Raw genomic sequence first — 18,236 nt, 5'->3', positions numbered from 1 at the left:
ACACTGGGAGCTTACATTACTGCCCAATGTCTTTCACATCACTTGCCCTGTGGTTTAAGGAATTTATATTCAATTTGCGTATAACCTGCACTCCATGTAAATTTTAACATGCAACTTTCATTGCTTCTATAGCTGAAACCAATTCTGACGACTTCTTAGTAGTGAAACTGCATTTCAATGAAAAGCAAACACTTTTACAAAAGTAGGCTACCAAAAAAAATTCTCATACATCTGAATCTAGATTTACAGTTCTAAGAAAGTCACCAAGAGTCTCTTATGTGCCAATAACTAACTTTCTTTAATTACATTCATTCACTTAGATCCTCTGATGAGGCTGACCTCAAGATAATGGGAAGAAAATGGAAATGAATGCTACCTACCACAAGGGCATTTGGAAAATACAAAATATAAGTTAGAGTGTCCTTAAGATTGCTTCATGAATATGTCAGTGATCTAACGTATTGAAGGCCTGATCAATCAACTGTAAGGAGACCTCACTGTTGTGGAGGAGACTGCTGTGGAGACTCACAATGGAAAGAGTAACCTGCTTTTGCAACCAGAAAGAAGGAAAGTAGCCAGGATCCCACTTCTTTGAACTCAAACTTTTAAAGTACAATCATTAAAGGCATTTTTTAAAATGTCCTTAGATGTTAAATGTTTTAAATGATCTAAGTAAAAGTTAATGTTTCTATTGAACTCCATCAGCCGACAACTCTCAAGAGCACTTTCAGTAAGCAAATTAACACTTTTTATTACAAAATTAAATCCTCTCAAAATTCGTATTTTATCATTTCTACGTGTTTTACTTAGGACTGAAAAAAAAGAACATTGGTGTCACCACCACGCAGCATTTTTTTCTTCCATGTAGCACACACTGTTGTATACAATAAACACCAAGTATCACTTGCATGTGTATAGGTTTTTTATGCTACATTAAGAAAATAAAGGATCAAAAGTGCTGAACTAGCAAGATTTACACAAATAAAACTTAATGGGTAAGTGAGAATCTGTTTACTGAACTGCCCCCCAAAGGAGGGGAAAAAATCAAATTAGTAGAGCTTTTTCCTTTATAATTACTTTTAACGTATAATGAAAATTCCTTTCGCGGACATATAGCCAGCATAAGATCAAAACAAAACTGTACTTTACGAGTACTTGTCTCTAAAAATGTAACCCCTAAATTTAACTATCTGTATTTTTGTTATCAAGCAGCTTGTACAGAACAGAGATTAAAGAACTGTTACTTGGGAAGCACTATTATGAGGGGCATGATTCCCCTCAATACCTGCTCACTTGTACTGCAGGCAGCCCAGGGCAACCTTACCTGGGTTGGTGTACAGGTGACTTTCTACAGTTTTCCCAATACTTTGAAGTTTAACAGCTTGAAGGGATTCGTCCCCATGCATGACTGTCGGCAAGCTGCCCAGAGCATCATGAACCAAATTTGCCACTTCTCTGACATCAAAGAGCTTCAAAAGTTCAGAGTACACAGATGGGAATGAGCTGAGAAACACAGCCTAGAGGAAAAGGAAAAAATTGGTATGTCAGATACTGCAGTATAGGTTTGATATTTATAGAATTTAAATAACTATAGACAAGTAAGTAACTGTAGAAAAATACAAATTTCTACATTTCAAGGGCAGTCGGTAGTTTTAAAATTGGTCAGATTTTTCAGAGGAAATATCCTCACATTCATTAATGGGCTTACACTTGTGACTATTTCCCTTAAGCATTATCAAATGACTGTTCATTTCTTTCATGACAAACCGAAAGTAAAAAGTTCAACTTAATACGAAAATATTTATTATTTACAGGTTCCTCATGATCTGTGCATGAGAGGATTTTTTTTTCAAATGATACCAGAAGCCTGCTGATGATACCAGAACAAAAAGATTTGAGGAGGAGTTGTTTGGCTTCAAGATAAGGAATATAACAGCCTCTATATCCTTCATTTTTTCAGTAATGACAATTTTTATTTTGGAGTGAGACAGCAGTGGCAGTCTTGGTTCACTTCAACAATCCTAAAATAGGGTCAGGAATTTATTGGTGAATATAATCAATGTGGAAACACTGAAAAAGAAAAAAGGACAATGCCAGAGAAAGGAAGCTAGAGCTGACATTCCCTTCTTCCTCTCCAAATCCTGTAATTGGGAAAAGCTACTCCTACCTCTTCCTTCTTCACTCTGGTGTCAGCTCAGATGACATACAAGGTTAAAGATACCCAGGAAGAATTCCAAACACTTTTGTTCATATAATTTTGTTGTAAACATTTCACTCCAGCTGCTTATGTGATAAGAGATGGAAGAACCATCTCTCCACTCCTTTCTCTCTGATTTGCTGTCTCCTTGGAAGAGTAATTTTCTACAGAGCTTAAGAAATGAGTAATTCTCAACAGATCTTAAGCACCCATGGTTACAGAAGCAGGGGAACAAGACTAGGAAGTACGTCTACATTGCTAAATCTACCACACTTAATGTAGAGATCTGTCTCCTGTGTATTTTGCCTCTTCCCTGTAGCACTAGTCAATTTTAGTAGTCAACTGAAATAAATATATACCAGCTGAGTACTAAAAGATACAATTTAGCAAAATTTGAAGTCTTCTGCAGAGAAGGAAAACTCAGAGAGCCTTTGGTTGGGTTCAAATTCTTCAGGTCCAGTGTAGTTAAAACAAGCTATAAAGTGCCTAAACTGGAAAAATCCCTTTATTTGTACCCAGCAATTCTGAGTCACTTGAACCACTGGCATTGCCGAAAATATAACATGAACTGTTCGTAAATCAAAATTAATATTGGGTTTACTTTATTTATTAGATTCAGGATTATCTTTGCCAAGCATATTCAAAAGCTGGTGATATGAAAATTTCACAGTACAGGACAAAGGTATGAGCATGAGCTGAAGATGTCATTTTGCTCTAACAAAAGCACGTTTTCTTTCCTGGAAATATAGGTAAGGAACATCATTTTTTTTATATTGCAAGTGCATTGCATTTATATTGCATTATCAAGGCACACTCACAAACTTACTTGTAGTTGGGATAAAGCATTAGCTCCTTTGCTCTCCTGGGACAGGAAGAACCGTACTGACATAAGTAGTTCTTGAATACAGCAGCGAAATTCTTCCTCGTTTTGTCCACCGGTGGCAATAGAGAATAATCTTCGAGACTGAACTATGTATTTAAATATATATTCCTGTGCCTACAAATGTCAAAATCAGAGATAACTCATAAAAATAAACTCATGTAAAAAAACAACAAATGCTATGATTATATAATTTATATAATGACAAGGGTCTGAAATAGGAGACTGCTATTTCATTTTGGCACTTTTTAAAAATATTTCAAACGAAACACTAACATTACGAAAGCACTCAGAAATACTCTTCCCTTGCCTTTTAAAACCTCTGCAAACCAGGGAACATTTGCTTATTTGACAAATGTAAAACTGCAAAATCTCAGCACTGTCCCTCATAATGCATCCTTGCATGTCTGTGGCTACCGAAAGATGTAGAACATAAACATGCAAGGCCAATATAAGAAACAGACTCTAACTTTTGAGCTGTTCTGGTATTTCCTCTGCCTGCTAAATGTTAAAAATGTTTTCCTGTGAATTGTTAACAAGATAATGCCAAAATATAAGCTTAGTTTAAGTTGCAAAATTTAAGTTGTTAAGAATGCAACAAATATACAGCCTTTTGTTATTACTGAGACACCTACGTTAACAGCAGCTTAGAAAAGCACAGAGTACCACACTGATATCTTATTTCCAGACCACAGCTCCTGTTCCAAATGGGATTATCATGTTGTACAACTCAGACTGTCTCCACACTGTGCTCTGTTGATGTACAAAACAGGATGAGAGCTACCAGATCACCATTTTTAGCAAATTCCCTCTTGTCAGGATTGAACCAGTAAGTCAGCATTCTTGTCTGCCATTTAGATTCTGTTATTGTGACAGATATTAATACTACTAATACGATCTATCTTTGATTTCTTAGATCCAACTCCTACTCATGCATATCCTCCTTCATTAAGGAACACTTCCAGAGTCTAGTGGTAGCAAGCTCCATTGATCACCTTATTGACAAAAGAGAAAAAAGAATAAACTGACAGCACTCAAAAAGCCTGCAATTCCCTGGAATTAATACTGCATTTCCACCATTAACACATACTGTGCTCCTTTTCCTCAGTTAAACCTGCTGGTGCCTTTGAAGATTTCTGTTACCTTTAGTACTTCCTGTATGTGCTCATGCAGCTCCACTTCGGTGACTCGATCAATATGCCACTTCAGTACTTTTATAAGATCTCTAGAATAACACATTAAAAAGTATTACGACACAGAAGTGGAAGAAGAGTTAACTTGAACTTAGAATGCAAAATAATCTTTCATATAAGAAACACTGAAAAAAAAACCCACAACACAAAGTTTTGCAAATCACTACAAGCCCTATATTACAGCTCGTTTCCAGCCTGCCGATAGACCTAACAGACTTCTAATGAACAGGAAATAATTGTCATCATCACATATGCAGTAGAATTATTTCAACAGGGATACATAAGCTCATTATGATACAACAGTCTCTGCCAGCATAGACTACCCCTGCTATTCCATGAATTGGTTTGCAGTCTCATTAAATTGCATTCACGTTAATGAAAGTTTAGCTAGAAAATAAATACAAAGTACAGCATAGTAAGTGATGCTTATTAGTGTACTGATCTACACAGCGAACACAGTTGTAACTGAATTATGTTAAGGCTCCAATGCTGGTCAAAGTCATTTAAATAAAGAAAGCCAATGAAGAAAAACAGACAAAATTAAGCCAAGATGAGGCCTTTCACAAGTAACCTTTATGGTAACTCAAAATTATTTTACTCCTTTTTTAATGGCCTAAATCTGGGCATTCATATAAGGATTAAATTTTATTCCTACTGCTACCGTTTCATTTAATCTGATGATTGATTCTGCTTAGCACATCAGTAACTTTCAGTATTCAAATCAGTTAGAAAAAGTACAGACTTCACCTGTATGCAAGTGCTCCTGCAAAGTGACTTTCAATGTAAGTGTCCATTACTGGCTTAAAGTGGTGAAACTTGCTGTCCTGCAGCAGATTTATTATGTGAACCTAAATGTGAGGGAAAAAGAATAAAAGCTTTTGCTTTTTTTTTTTTTTTTTTTTACTTTGCTCTTAAGTAGTGTTAAGCATTCTCACAAAACAAAACTTACCAAACAATCGAATACTTTTGATCCATATTTTTGAGAGTTTTCATCTAAAATTCCAAATAAAGTGTCTAGTGTATCTTGGAGAAACTGATTGAAGAATAAGAGGCAGTTTGTTATTAAATACGTACTTTTGTGACACACAAATATGTATACTTGTGACAGACAATTATTTCCCTCATATTATTTGAAAACAAAATAAAGGAAGAAATGAAAGAATGGTATATACCTTCACTATTTCAGAACCATCAATTTCTTTTAATTTTGATAGGCAACCTGCTATTTTGTCTGGGTGGGTTCTCCATTTCAGAAGGTCAAGCATATCTCCTGCCAAGACAAGATGCAAGATTAAAGCTGGAAGCAAAGTGGCATTTCAGATTTTAAATTCTACTGTTACAGTCCACTCAGCAAAACTGGGCTTCATTAAAACAAAAGAAAACATCTCAAGATTTGCTATAATATGATCTGCCCAGCAATAACAATTCTTCATTCCGCCCTATAATTGCTTCACCAACAGGAAATAAAAACATGGTATTGGGTCACTAGAATCAATCTCTTGTGGCAACTATGTTATGCAGTCTTGCTTAGAAATTTGTCAGCTGCCACCTTAAGAAAAGTAATTATCTTGCTGTCTCTCATCCCATTGAAGGACACCTTCCAGAGCTGTCTTCTGACAGCTAGAAACAGTCTCTTGATAATTAGGTATGAATTGTTTGTGTGTATTTTAAAATACTCATATCCCTATGTGTTTTAGAGTACAAACATTATGCTTCTGCTTTATTAATAAGCAAGACAATCTCTACTGGAAAATAAACTCTTCTGAGCTAAACCACTCTTAAGTGTCTTCATGCTTGCTCCAGTTTTAATCCACTCTCCTTTAGCATTTTTGATCAACATGGTACACAGCACTACAGATGAGACCTCATCACTGTTTTCTGTATCATTAGTAGGCTCGTATGTCTGCTGCAAACACCTGGCGTGTATGTTGTAGAATTTTCCTTTTTTGAGATACATTTGGTGACACAAACAATGCTTTCTTCTTTTTAATGCCGTTCGGCTCCCTGGCAATAGCAGAATCCCCAGTAGTCTCCATTAGGGCATGATCCTGCCTTTTGTACCATGAGATTTCATCTAATTTCTATTCTAACCGATTATTTAAATCAAAGTTGCCTTGGTTTGTCTGTATGATATTTTCATTTGGTTCTCTCAATTGATGAGCCTTTTCCACTGCCTATTAGCAGCAAACTTAATTAACAGGCTTTTTATAGTCTCAGGTTTTAGCGAAGCAACTCCTCCTCCTCGCAAGCCTTTCCAGCCCCCAGGCCCACTCCAAGTGAGACTATCAGTACCAGGCAAAATTCTTCAGATCCTGTAGTATTTTCCTTCCATTCAGGAAGGAAATTCCATCCATTACAGTGCAACCTGCTTTTTCCCTTTTAGCCTGTTATTTACCATTTTTTAAAATACTTATTCTAATCTGTATCTCCTTTAATTTCCCATGTGGTGTGTCACTGAAGTCCAGATGGTTTAGATCTGCTGTGTTTCCTCTGAATAACAACAACAACAACAAAAAACTTAGAAAAGAAAGATTAAGAAGTTTATTCTGGCATGAAATGCCTTTGATAAACCCATCCTGGGTTTTATGGCATATTCCATTTAGCTACGTGTCTATTTTTTCATCTATGATTTGTTGTAAACACTTGCACAAAATTCATCAGAGGGTGATGGCCCAGTTAACATACTCTTCCAGCTATCTTAAAAATGGGTACTGTATTTATTATTCACGTGATATGTTTATTACTTGTGGACTCATAGGTACTCATTTATTACTAAGTCATGTGTTACTGCTCTCAGCTTCAGAGAGATACTAAAAGAAATTCCAGCTTGCTACGAGATGGGGAATTTCACAGAATCACAGCCCAATAATTACCATTCAGTATCTGAAAACAGAGTTTTGTGAACTTTGCTTGGCTTTTTAACAGTTTTCACTTCATCCTGACCCCTACTGAACCCTGACACACTGCTGTTATTTCTCTCCCTTTTGGTGCAGGTTCAGTGCTTACTCCTCACATTTTTTTGCCCACGACTCACTCAGTTCGGGCTGCAGCACTCCTTCCGAGTTGCATTCAGAGCACAGAAGTTCCACACATTTTCAAACTCTTGAATCAAATAAATCCCAAAGTTCCTTTACCTTCAAGTTTACTACTTGCACATTTCACTAACCAGCTTTTCAGAATTTCACAAAGCGTGGCTGCTCGAAACAGAAAACCTTAACCACTGTCCAACCCTTCAATCAGCTTAAGCTGAAACTCTCTCTACTTGATCACAGTCCAGTATTGTTTTAGAAGGATCCAGTTCTTCTGAAACACCCTCACTACTTATCAAGCAAAGTACATAACTGCAAGTTTTCCTCTTGGTTCAGCAGCTATTTGGGTTCTTTCTACCACCGACAGTTTTCACACTCAAATAACGTTTGATCCACACATGTTTTGTGTCACTTTTTTCGCAGCTTGCTCCAGAAGAGTTCCTCTCTCCCATAACAAGGAGTGAAATAGCATTTCTGCCCTTAATAACATTAAATTAACCTCCACCTGTATTGAAATCTTGCCAGAACTGTTAACAGCAAACCCTCTACATTATCCCACTAATATTTTGCTGCTTTTGGTGGGCACAAATTCTTTTCATGCATTTATACATTTCTTTTTTGTTTTGCTTCACGATATGCTAGTGCAGAAGGGTTTGGATTAAGAGAGGTCTTTGAGTTCCACTAGGGGTGAGGAAAGCTCCCAGGTGTGTCGGAGACACCTTCCAAAGATCAGGGACAAATGATAGGTCTTAATATTCCTCCTGTCAGGAGTTTTCAAGTAACAAACATTACAAAACCATATTGAACTGCATTTGTCTTCTGGATAATTAATAGGACTCCTACCCTCTATTCTATTTAAGCCTCTACTTAAGTTGAGGAACAGTGAAACTAGCTAAGGCTGTCAGTTCATAGTAGGAAAATACTTCTTTACAGGTCTGCTGGAGGAACTTTGTGGGTAGATAGTTGACACTCAATATTAGGGATTTGTTGGAGGATTAAAAAAAGAAGGAGAAAGCCAATGTAAGACACTCACTTCAAAGCACTTATTTCAAGGAAAATGCAAAGGAGGAAAGACACTGCTGAGATGGCATTAGCGAATAGCCCAAGCATAAATGACATGAATAGAAAATCTGACGTGAATCACAAGGGAAAGGGACAGTAATGCATCATGTAGTAAGAGAAACAAGAATATAAAAATGTCCCCAAAAATAAGTCCACTAGGAAAACATAGTTTTGGAAAAGGGAAGAAGTCAATGGTGCTGATAAACTTTGTTGAAGAAGAAAAACATTTTTAATGCCTTCTCTATGACATGATCTGATTTGTACATAAAAAAATAGCCCGCACCTGAGCAACCACTCTTGCCAAACAAAACAATTCCCTTCTCAAAGTCAGTACTTTACGTCCAAAGTGCCAGGTGTAACAAATGGTTTAGAATTCGCTGTATAAGGAACAGGTTTGGGATGATCTTTCCATCTCTGTCCTATAAATCCCAAGACATCAGCAGTTGGCCTAGTGCAGCACTCTTGCACTTCGAAATGAGAAAGCCAAATTTTTAACCAGCAATCCGTATTTCTCTTCCAGCAGGCTGCTTCTGGGGCTGCCAACACTCCCCACCAAGAGGAGGTTGCTCTGAAAAGTTACCCTGTTACTTTTGTTTTATTAATCACGGGTTTCACTTTTTTTTTTTCTTTCCCCTCTCCTGATAGATGGACTACACCCCTGCCTTGCAAGAGACACGCTGTATGGCATGTTGTTCTGCTGATGAACAGCTGCTTGCTGGGGATGTGCTGATCAGTGCTGAGAAATCAGTGGATGCCAGCTTGCTGAAATACTCCAACTTGCTGGATGGATCCTGACTCTCTGGCAGGCAGAGATCCCTCCTAAATGTCAAAACCTACATGGGACTGTTTTGATAACTACTCAGTAGAAAAATACTATATTCTCTCTTCTTTGCTTTTTAGGAAAATAAAACTGAAATACAACTCAAATTCAGGTAAGAAACAGGCATGTTTTCGGTTTTGGTTTTTTGTTTTGCTACCATCAACTGATTAACTATCTAGGATTAAAAATCACGCTAAGGAAAAGACAACTGATAGAGAGATTAAATAAGGATGGGTTCTCACAAGAGCTGTTGATGAATGCACAGGCTCCCCTGCTAGAAGCTCTCTGAAAACTGCTTGGAAATAATCCTCAAGTCCCCCTCCAAAGCACCTAGGGTAAGGAAGTTAAGGATTCCACCAACTGGAAGCCAGCCTCCTTCCCCCAGTCCCCATAATTTTAATATGCATGAGGGCTGATGGCATGTGGGAACAGTCAATGAGAGAATGACAGCTAAGTAAAATTTCCCAGCAAATTAGGAAAGCTGTGGCCTAATTCAGTCACAAGTCTGGGTTTGGGGTCTTCCCCCAAACCACAGCCAGATCAACAGCATAATTTCCAATTCATTTCCAGGACACTGGTGTTTGCAGACACACGCAAATCCTCCAAAACTTCAGAAAAATCTCCACATTGACAAACAGATTAAAAAAATCAGCAATTTTCAAAAATACTGATACAAATATCTACTACAAAAGTAAACAAAAGTAAATGCAATACACAGAGCTTTTAAATCCTGTATTTTTTTTTTTTTAATAAATATGCTACATTCTCTCAGGGGTAACTGAAGTAATGCTCACATGACCAAGCATCCACATGCTTTGCTCTATGTTCATTTTCTGAGCATGCAATAGATTTTGGCAAATTTTTTTTAAAAGAATGGGGATTTGGAAACTCACCAAGATGAACTTCCCAAAGAAGATCCTTGGAGAAAATATGAGCCTGTCTATTGAAAATATTTCCACCCTCTGAAGTACTGCTGAAATAATTGTTAACTCTTTCAGAGCTGAAAAGGGGATCAATATTATTCAGATATTCTACACCCTCTTACTCTGTATATGGTAAAATAAAATAAATGGAAATTTCATGCCCTATGTCACACATCTACTTACTTCAACTATAAAATAACCCCTGTACTGTGAACATAAATTAGTGAAATTCCTATAACCCCAGTCAACAGCGAAGCTATTCATCAGTGAGACATTAAGTCCCAAGCAGCACTTTCAGGCATGTCTAAGCATCAGCAGATTCATGCATTTTCCTAAATCAAGGCCTTTAACTGGAACAAATTTAGCTTATGATTGCCTATTATCATCTTTGGGGAAAATCTTTTATTGACTAACTTTTATTACTTTGAAGCTAACTGTTATGAGAATACAGAATGGATGTGCACAGTGAAACAGACCATTTACTTTTTGCACATAGTTCTGTTTCGGAAACTTGCTACTAAATGGTGAAAATTAAGATGACTGTTTCCACTTAAAAAGCTGCTCTAGTTTATGTTATATACCTATAACCAATTTGCAAGCAATTAGTAATTTTATCATCATACATGTGAGAAGGGTAGAGATACAAGCATTTCACACAAGAGGTAGCTAAGCAAGATTCTTCAAATGAAATAAATAGCTAAGGAAAACGTAAAACTGAGGATATCAAAGAATAGTCAGAAGCATTATCAAGGAAATACACAATATTTATAAGCCTGTGGAAAATTTGGCAAAAATATAAGCCTGTTTGAGTAACAGCTCTGTAATTAGTAATGGCAAATAAACAAGAATTTTAAGAGTTTTATGCACAGCAATGGTAAGGAGCGTATCACACATGTATTTCTATCTCCTCATAATATCCAGTGTGTAAGGTTACTTTAAGCAGTAGTAAATGTTTGTTGGCATAAAGAAAGAGAAGTGATAAAACAGAAAAGCAATATGTACCTAATAAAATCCAAACTGCCACATCCTAAAGCCTACAAAATAAGTATTTCATAAAAACTCCAAAGCAAACAGATTAAAAGGGTTTGTAAAGCAGCTGGGTTTTGATAGTTGATTCCAAGAGTGCTGCATTTGATTCCAATATCATGTTAAATTAAAAAGCATTCTTGAACTACTTAAAATCAGTGGTTTACCATGCTGCATTGGTTTCCATCTGGGTATCAAAAATTGTGAAGAAATCCAGTTTGTAAAACTGATAGAACATAAGCTATTTCTGAGTATATCCATCCTTGCTTGGCATGGAAAAGACTAGTTATCACACTCATTTGAATTCATGATGTTTCAAATAATCAACATATCCTACCATTTTGTGTGAGTTTAGTGGAGCAGAGAAAGGACGTAATCCAGAAGGACTCTTTAGTGGTTTTCACTGCTTGGCTGTTATTTCCTAGGAAAATTCCCTTTGAAAAGGGGAGTTTGAGGTAGCGACTAGAATCCTGAAGGTTTGTGTTTTCTTCACACTGTGAAAACAAACCAGTTAAAATCAATGTACTGCATGCAACTCCCTAGATTATTGTTTCTCTGCCAGAAATTAAAGAATTTTTAAAGGTCTCATACAACTGAATTTGAACAGGTCAAGTCCATTGAACATTGTTTCTACAATGAGTCAGAAAAAAATACAATGCAAAGTTATGTGTTTAATATTTTAAATAAATACCATTACCTTTAATCAAGTAGAATTTAAGCTATGAAAAAAATACTTTACAATACATTCAGTATCTATGTTTAAGTATACTTTAAAATAGCATAAATATTTAAAGACTGATGTCCTAGAACCAATATTCAAACATTTTTATAACTCATCCTAAACATGCATTATCTGTGTGTGTATATATATATATATATGTATCTGTACACATGCATAGACATTATCAATATAAAGCCTAAGATACCAAAAATAAGTTATTACACGTCCTTGGTATTATTATTATTTTTTTCTCTCTTCAGGAGCTATCTAATCCATATATACAATGGTTAATTTATATAGACAAAATGAGTCAGCACATTCTTTAATGCAAATATACTCATTTCAAATCAGAAAATTAGGTTAAGTGGTCACACATACATATAACATAAGCACATTTTCCAGCTCACTGCTTTCATGGATAGTTCTCCGTAAGGGAAAATGCCTGTTGCAACTATTTTTGAATCGCAGCTTCATATTGGACATTGAGATAATAACAAAGCAAAAACTTTGAACAGGTTATATCAAATAAATAGCTGCAATTTTTTGTGTTCAAATTTAAAATCTATCTGGAAGCATATCAAACCCTCTGCACAAAAAGGTAACTATAAAATGGGGAAACAAATAAAAAATCACTCAGGATAGAAATATCTTTAAAAAAAGATAGCATTGAGTACATCTGCATAATAGATTGCTTCATTTTCCATTTTTAGCAATTCAGGAAGTGGTTATCATTATTCTATTTTAATTGAACTTACTTTTATGAAATTAATTATAATGTAACATAGTGAGACTCCACAGTACATCCGGTGCACTGAAATGTACACCTAGATTCTATTGCCATTTGTAACAAGGAGCAATTAAACAATCAGCAATGGGTATTTTAATGGAGACAAGATTATCACTCATTTGGTAATGAATACAGACTTTCTCAACCTAATGTTTCTGGGCATTCGTAGTATGTTCCAGAGGAATCATTACAGCTAATGATTTCTAATTCAAATTACCTTGTGTACAATGAGTTCATGGGTGCCATCTGGCAATGTCCTCCCATTTTCCTGCATCAGGGGCACGAAAGAAAAGCCAAACAACTTCTTCTCACCCTTTTCTTTTGCTGAAAAACATGTAAATAGATAAAATTAATGTTTCATATTTTAGACAAAATAAAAGGGTATAATACAGCATAAGGAAGTATTCTGGAACTATTTGCATCTAGTAAGACTAAGAAGATCTTACATTTCTTTGCAGATTTGTATGTTATCTCCTCTACTGGTTTCTGTTATCTCACTATAAATCAGAAAGCAGTATTCTGGACTGACTTGGTTTTTATTAATGTCAAATAGTGGAAATCAGCAAATATGAAACCTTTGCAATATACAGAATGCCAGGAGAACTAAATGAATGCGATCTAGCTATTCCAATGTGAAGAGAAGGTGTTTTTTTTTTAATTTTGTTTTGTGTTTTACTGTATGTGCGTGTATGTTATTTATCCACTATAGTAGTTTCTACCTACTGATCTTCATTTTAGGTCATCCTCAGGCTAACCTGCACTACAGTTTTCAAATAAACTATCTACCTCTCTATATATCACTGAAGATGTCACTGTTTCTTATAAATACAAAAAATACAAAAGTGCTGTTAACTGACCACACTGTATTTGTTTATTTTTTCAAGGTGTTGGATTGTTAAACATCGGCTAAGGTAGCAGGTATCATTTTGGATCATTTTGGGTAATTCACCAAATAAATTCTAAATTTGCATTTTGAAATTATGCTTACATTTGCACCTGCAGTGCTGCTTATTACTATTTAATAAAACTAGACTGGTTTCTCCTAGCATTTAGGCTTTACCAAAGCACCAAGTTCCATGAAACAGAGCTACAAGCCTGAAAAGCTGTGTCATAAAAGCATTAGAGAGAAAGTTTACACAGCTATCTTTTTTCCTGAGGTGTTAGGGAAACTCATGTGCTGACTGCCGCTGTAACAGAGAGGATGAGGAGAAGTTGTGATGAGCGCTTACTGGAACAGTGCCGGAATTCACAGCGGATGTGGGCTCCTCTGAATTTATCCACAGGAATAGGAAGTTTCAGCAGCTCAGCCCATCTGGGACCATTGTTATGATAAAGCACAAATGAATGGTACTCGCTGGCTGGTGGCTCTCCAGAGCCAAATGAGATAAAATCCTAATGAAGAAAAAATATTGATTAAATATTTAAAAATAGATTAGATCACTCTTAAGATGTCATCAAGAACTGTTCTTACAAAGAACACTATTTAATATCCATATTATTATCATAAATGCCACATGTGGGATAGTACTCAATATTGTAAAACCCACAAAAATAGTAGCAATTTGTTAACATTTGCTAATTAGAAAAAATCATGGCAAGAATCATCCACACAAATAAGAATTAAAGCATTTAATAGGGGAAACTGGGTGATCAGGAAGGCTTAAGCAACATATGTTAAGTGGAAACCCATGATACAGGGTGTTCCATCCAGTATTTATGCTCAAGCACTAAATGAGAATTTATGCAAGATGAGAACAGCCCAGACTCCAGGATCTTTAGTCATCTGAAATAAACCCATAACTCTGCTCATCAGTGACACATCCCAGCATGAAACTGTAAAGAAATCTGGATCCCTTGACCAGGAACAAACACAGTATTGTGTTGTTTTTGAAAAACTCATAATGGTTTCTCCATAGCAAAGTAAGCAAATGGGTTTCTTTAAGTCCCATCTTTGGGATACCTGTCAATTATCTGCAGGAAAAATAAGCTACTGCTGTAGCTTTTCTCCTCAGCAGTAATAAAGGATTGCCTTTGCATCTTAATATCTCTTACACATATATATATCACAGAATCACAGAACTGAAGGAGTTAGAAGGGACCTCGAAAGATCATTGGGTCCAACCCCCCTGCGAAAGCAGGTTCTTTACATATATGCATATATAAAAGCAGTTTCATATATAATATGCATTTGTTTCACTCCATGCATTTATACACACAACCTCACTTCACAGATATTCACACACACACACAATTTGGTTCAGACTATCTCCATCAGGCTTTCTACATTTTGTCAGCCCTTAGCCCTCAACATCATGCAGAACATATGAAAAAGTACCTTGAAAAGAAAAGAAAAGAAAAGAAAAGAAAAGAAAAGAAAAGAAAAGAAAAGAAAAGAAAAGAAAAGAAAAGAAAAGAAAAGAAAAGAAAAGAAAAGAAAAGAAAAGAAAAGAAAAGAAAAGAAAAGAAAAGAAAAAAGAAAAAGATGCTAAATATGTATAGAAAAGGTTGCAGGCGAACAGAAATCCTTTTGTACAGAAAAATCTGAGAAACAGTCAGCTATTAATAATGGAAATCTAAAAGGACTAGTGCCTATAAGGTATCAGCAGCAGCATGCAACCAAACCTGAAGAAAAGAAGGAACAGTAATTTATTCTTTCATTAAAACCCACACAGAGGTCATTTTTGCATCAGTGATCTCTCATTTATTTCAATTAGATAATAAAAATGATGATGCAAAATGATTGAAACATGTTCTGCATTAACATTAGAAAATGTGTAACTACTAAAAGTTATCAAATCTAAAATTCTCCAGAACTTAACCTTGCTTCAACATTTTAGAGCACCTTAATGGAATCACTAGTTATTTGGGTGGCAGTTTTAGGTGCTTATCTGGATCATGTAATTGATCACATAAATAAAACACACATGTACATTTTGACTTTAAGCAAAGTTGAAATGCTTTGAATATCTAAACACATATATGACCTTTCCAAAGCAATTTCGTATTCATCAAACAAAGCCACAAGCGATTATTTACATGTGAAAATATGTATCAAAATTAACTGCAGCAAGGAAAATTACACAACAGAGGTACCTTTAAAATCTGACCACTGCTGTCCACAACATGCATCGTCACTTCCACATTTCTGGCCACACTTTTCCCTCCCTTCTCAAATTCTCCTCTCTCTACAGTGATGTATAAATCATTCCTCATTTCACCTATAAAAAAAAAAAAAGTGAGCACAAGTCAGTTAAAATTGATTACTTTTCACTTTTACTACTTTAATAGACTTTCATTTTTTCTTTCAAAGAACAGTATCACACAATTTATCAGTATTTTCAGATTTTCATCCCTCTGGAAGCCTGAGAGATCATCTGCCGTGCTGAACAATTCCAGCAACTTTTATTCATTTTATTGGTTTTGGTATGTACCATGGCGTCTCCAGTTAGACTGAAGCTGATGTCTGGCTTCACTTCCCTTCATTCCTCTTTTAGTCTAAGGAATTATCAACACATTGTCCTTCATAGTAATCTCTACATTTCTCTGTTTAATGGCTCCTCATTAGAACTTTTTTACACATAATCTCTTTCACACTTGAAGAAGGTGTATTGCTTTCCTAATTACTCTTTGAAAAAGTAAAAAGCCAAGCTAGCATTCAAATCTTTCTCATCTAAAAGACCTCACCATATTTTACATTAACTGTCAATTCCAAAGTTTAGTAATGAAAAGTACTCTTATTTTACACTTGCTGGCAAGGATTCTGAGACCGAAGTCTTCATCAACATGTCAAATTACAAATCCAGTGCAAGCTCTGCCTAAGTGTTACATAATATAGGTAAGTTATTAAATACTGCTAGCATGTTTTACTGGAAATTCCTTGCACATTTATCCATTAACAAATTATGCAATCCATCAGGGCTTAACCAGAACTTCAGATCTATGCTAATTTTATTTTAGTTTCACCTGACACACAACGTGAACTTTATAGATGATGAATGGAAAAATTGTTTGCCATTTGTTGAAGACAGAGGGAAGAAGCATTAACCGTGGTGACTGGAGTGAGGTGGTCGGGAAGCCCCTGTTCCCTAAGCAGATGCTAGATCTTTTTTCTAAGAAGTCAAAACTAACCTGCCTCTGGACAAACATTACTAAAACTACTTGGAAGTGATGGGAGTTTGTAGAAAAACAGCATTATCATTAGGAGCATCTTCTAAAGTTCTAATTTCTAGACTTGTCAGGAAGAAAAAAGATCAAGAATATATGCCTTCATAGAGTGAAATGCAAATACAGAATTAAAACAGATTTTCACCGAGCATTGATGAAAAACTGAAGTATGAGGTTTGTGTATTCACAGGCATACTACTTGGAAGTCAAATGGGAGATGGATGTTTGTACTGTGGGTAAAATTAATTAACAGATATGTAACTGATAAATGATCAGTGCATCTTCGATCTTCAGCTTCATTTGAATATGCAGGCTGAATTTGAGTCGCTTGAACATTCCAGGATACTCTTGTGTTTGTTTTACTGCATGCAATTCTCCAGCAATTTCCAAGTACCAGAAGCTTTAATATTGCAACAGTTTTCTAATATTTTTATAACTAACATTATTCCATCACTGTATGCAAAATAGTTAATTAAACAATTCCTCCAAAGCACAATCTGAACCACTGCCAAATGGAAAAAAAAAAAAAGGCAAAAGAGGAAACTGATAATATTATCAAACTCTCAAGAATCATGCCCATAAAAAGTGGTGGAAATCTGCCATTGTATTACCTTATTAATTGTCTTTTGAAACGATGATGCTAGATGTTAGAGTACAGATATACAGCATGAATAGAAATAAATACCAGGACCAGATGGTATTCACTTAAGAGCTTTATGTGAAGTCAAGGATGAAAAAGCCAAATTACTAATAACAGTGTGTAATCATTGAATCTGTCTCTGATTCCCAATGGAAACCAAGTTCAAAATGAGCAAAAGGTGGTGGCTATTCTTGTGATAGACAGCAGACTTGTAAAAAACAAGCAGAAAAACCCTTTCAAACGGATGTTGTGAATGTCAGAAATTTGTAAGGGTTCATGGGGAGAACAGAGAAGTCTTGGAAGGCAGATCCACTGAAGGATATGAAACAGACGGTCACAAGCAGCTCCGGAAATCCCTTGGGCTGAAAATAGCTGGAGGCAGGGGGAGCATCAGGGGGTCATTACCATACATGCATATATGCATGTCTCTTCCTTAGGGGGCTGTTTACAATAGCTGGCTAGATAGGCCCTTCAAGTGAATCTGTAAAGATGTTATCGGGATTCAAGTCACAAAATTACCCTTAAAACTACTAGTTTCTGATTATTTCTATATTTCAGTAGTATTTGATTATAGAAGTTTTAGAGGGCAGTTCAGTATGGATAGCACAGAGCACGCAACGTGCTGGGCCTTGCTTGGCACATGCTAATTCCAGGACTGCTTCTAGTCAGTGCTGGCACTTGGTCACTCTCAGGAGTTTTACATTCAGAAAAAATGGCATCCACACATTAATCAAGAAGAGAAACTTTGTAATATAACTGGTTTTATCAAACAACTTGTAGTTGCAGCAATATCT

At 35.9% G+C, this 18,236-nt stretch overlaps 1 protein-coding gene across 5 annotated transcripts in view; it reads right to left on the bottom strand.

Annotated features, from left to right (window-relative positions):
• Positions 1-18,236, bottom strand: part of DOCK4 (dedicator of cytokinesis 4) — a 247,477-nt gene that overhangs the window by 78,586 nt on the left and 150,655 nt on the right. For all 5 annotated transcript variants that reach the window (XM_038185208.2, XM_038185199.2, XM_038185205.2 and 2 more), the window contains exons 14-23: positions 15,732-15,856; positions 13,868-14,030; positions 12,856-12,962; positions 11,468-11,624; positions 5,443-5,540; positions 5,220-5,303; positions 5,018-5,118; positions 4,221-4,302; positions 3,024-3,194; positions 1,325-1,517 (exon numbers count right to left, since the gene is read on the bottom strand). In XM_038185208.2, the coding sequence (XP_038041136.1) occupies positions 1,325-1,517; positions 3,024-3,194; positions 4,221-4,302; positions 5,018-5,118; positions 5,220-5,303; positions 5,443-5,540; positions 11,468-11,624; positions 12,856-12,962; positions 13,868-14,030; positions 15,732-15,856 (1,281 nt within the window). The remainder of the gene's footprint in view (positions 1-1,324; positions 1,518-3,023; positions 3,195-4,220; positions 4,303-5,017; positions 5,119-5,219; positions 5,304-5,442; positions 5,541-11,467; positions 11,625-12,855; positions 12,963-13,867; positions 14,031-15,731; positions 15,857-18,236) is intronic.

The sequence above is a fragment of the Anas platyrhynchos genome, chromosome 1 (genome assembly GCF_047663525.1).
Source record: "Anas platyrhynchos isolate ZD024472 breed Pekin duck chromosome 1, IASCAAS_PekinDuck_T2T, whole genome shotgun sequence".
Lineage (NCBI taxonomy): Eukaryota > Metazoa > Chordata > Aves > Anseriformes > Anatidae > Anas > Anas platyrhynchos.
Note: the sequence above shows the minus strand (reverse complement) of the source record. Positions and strands in the feature narration are given on the sequence as shown.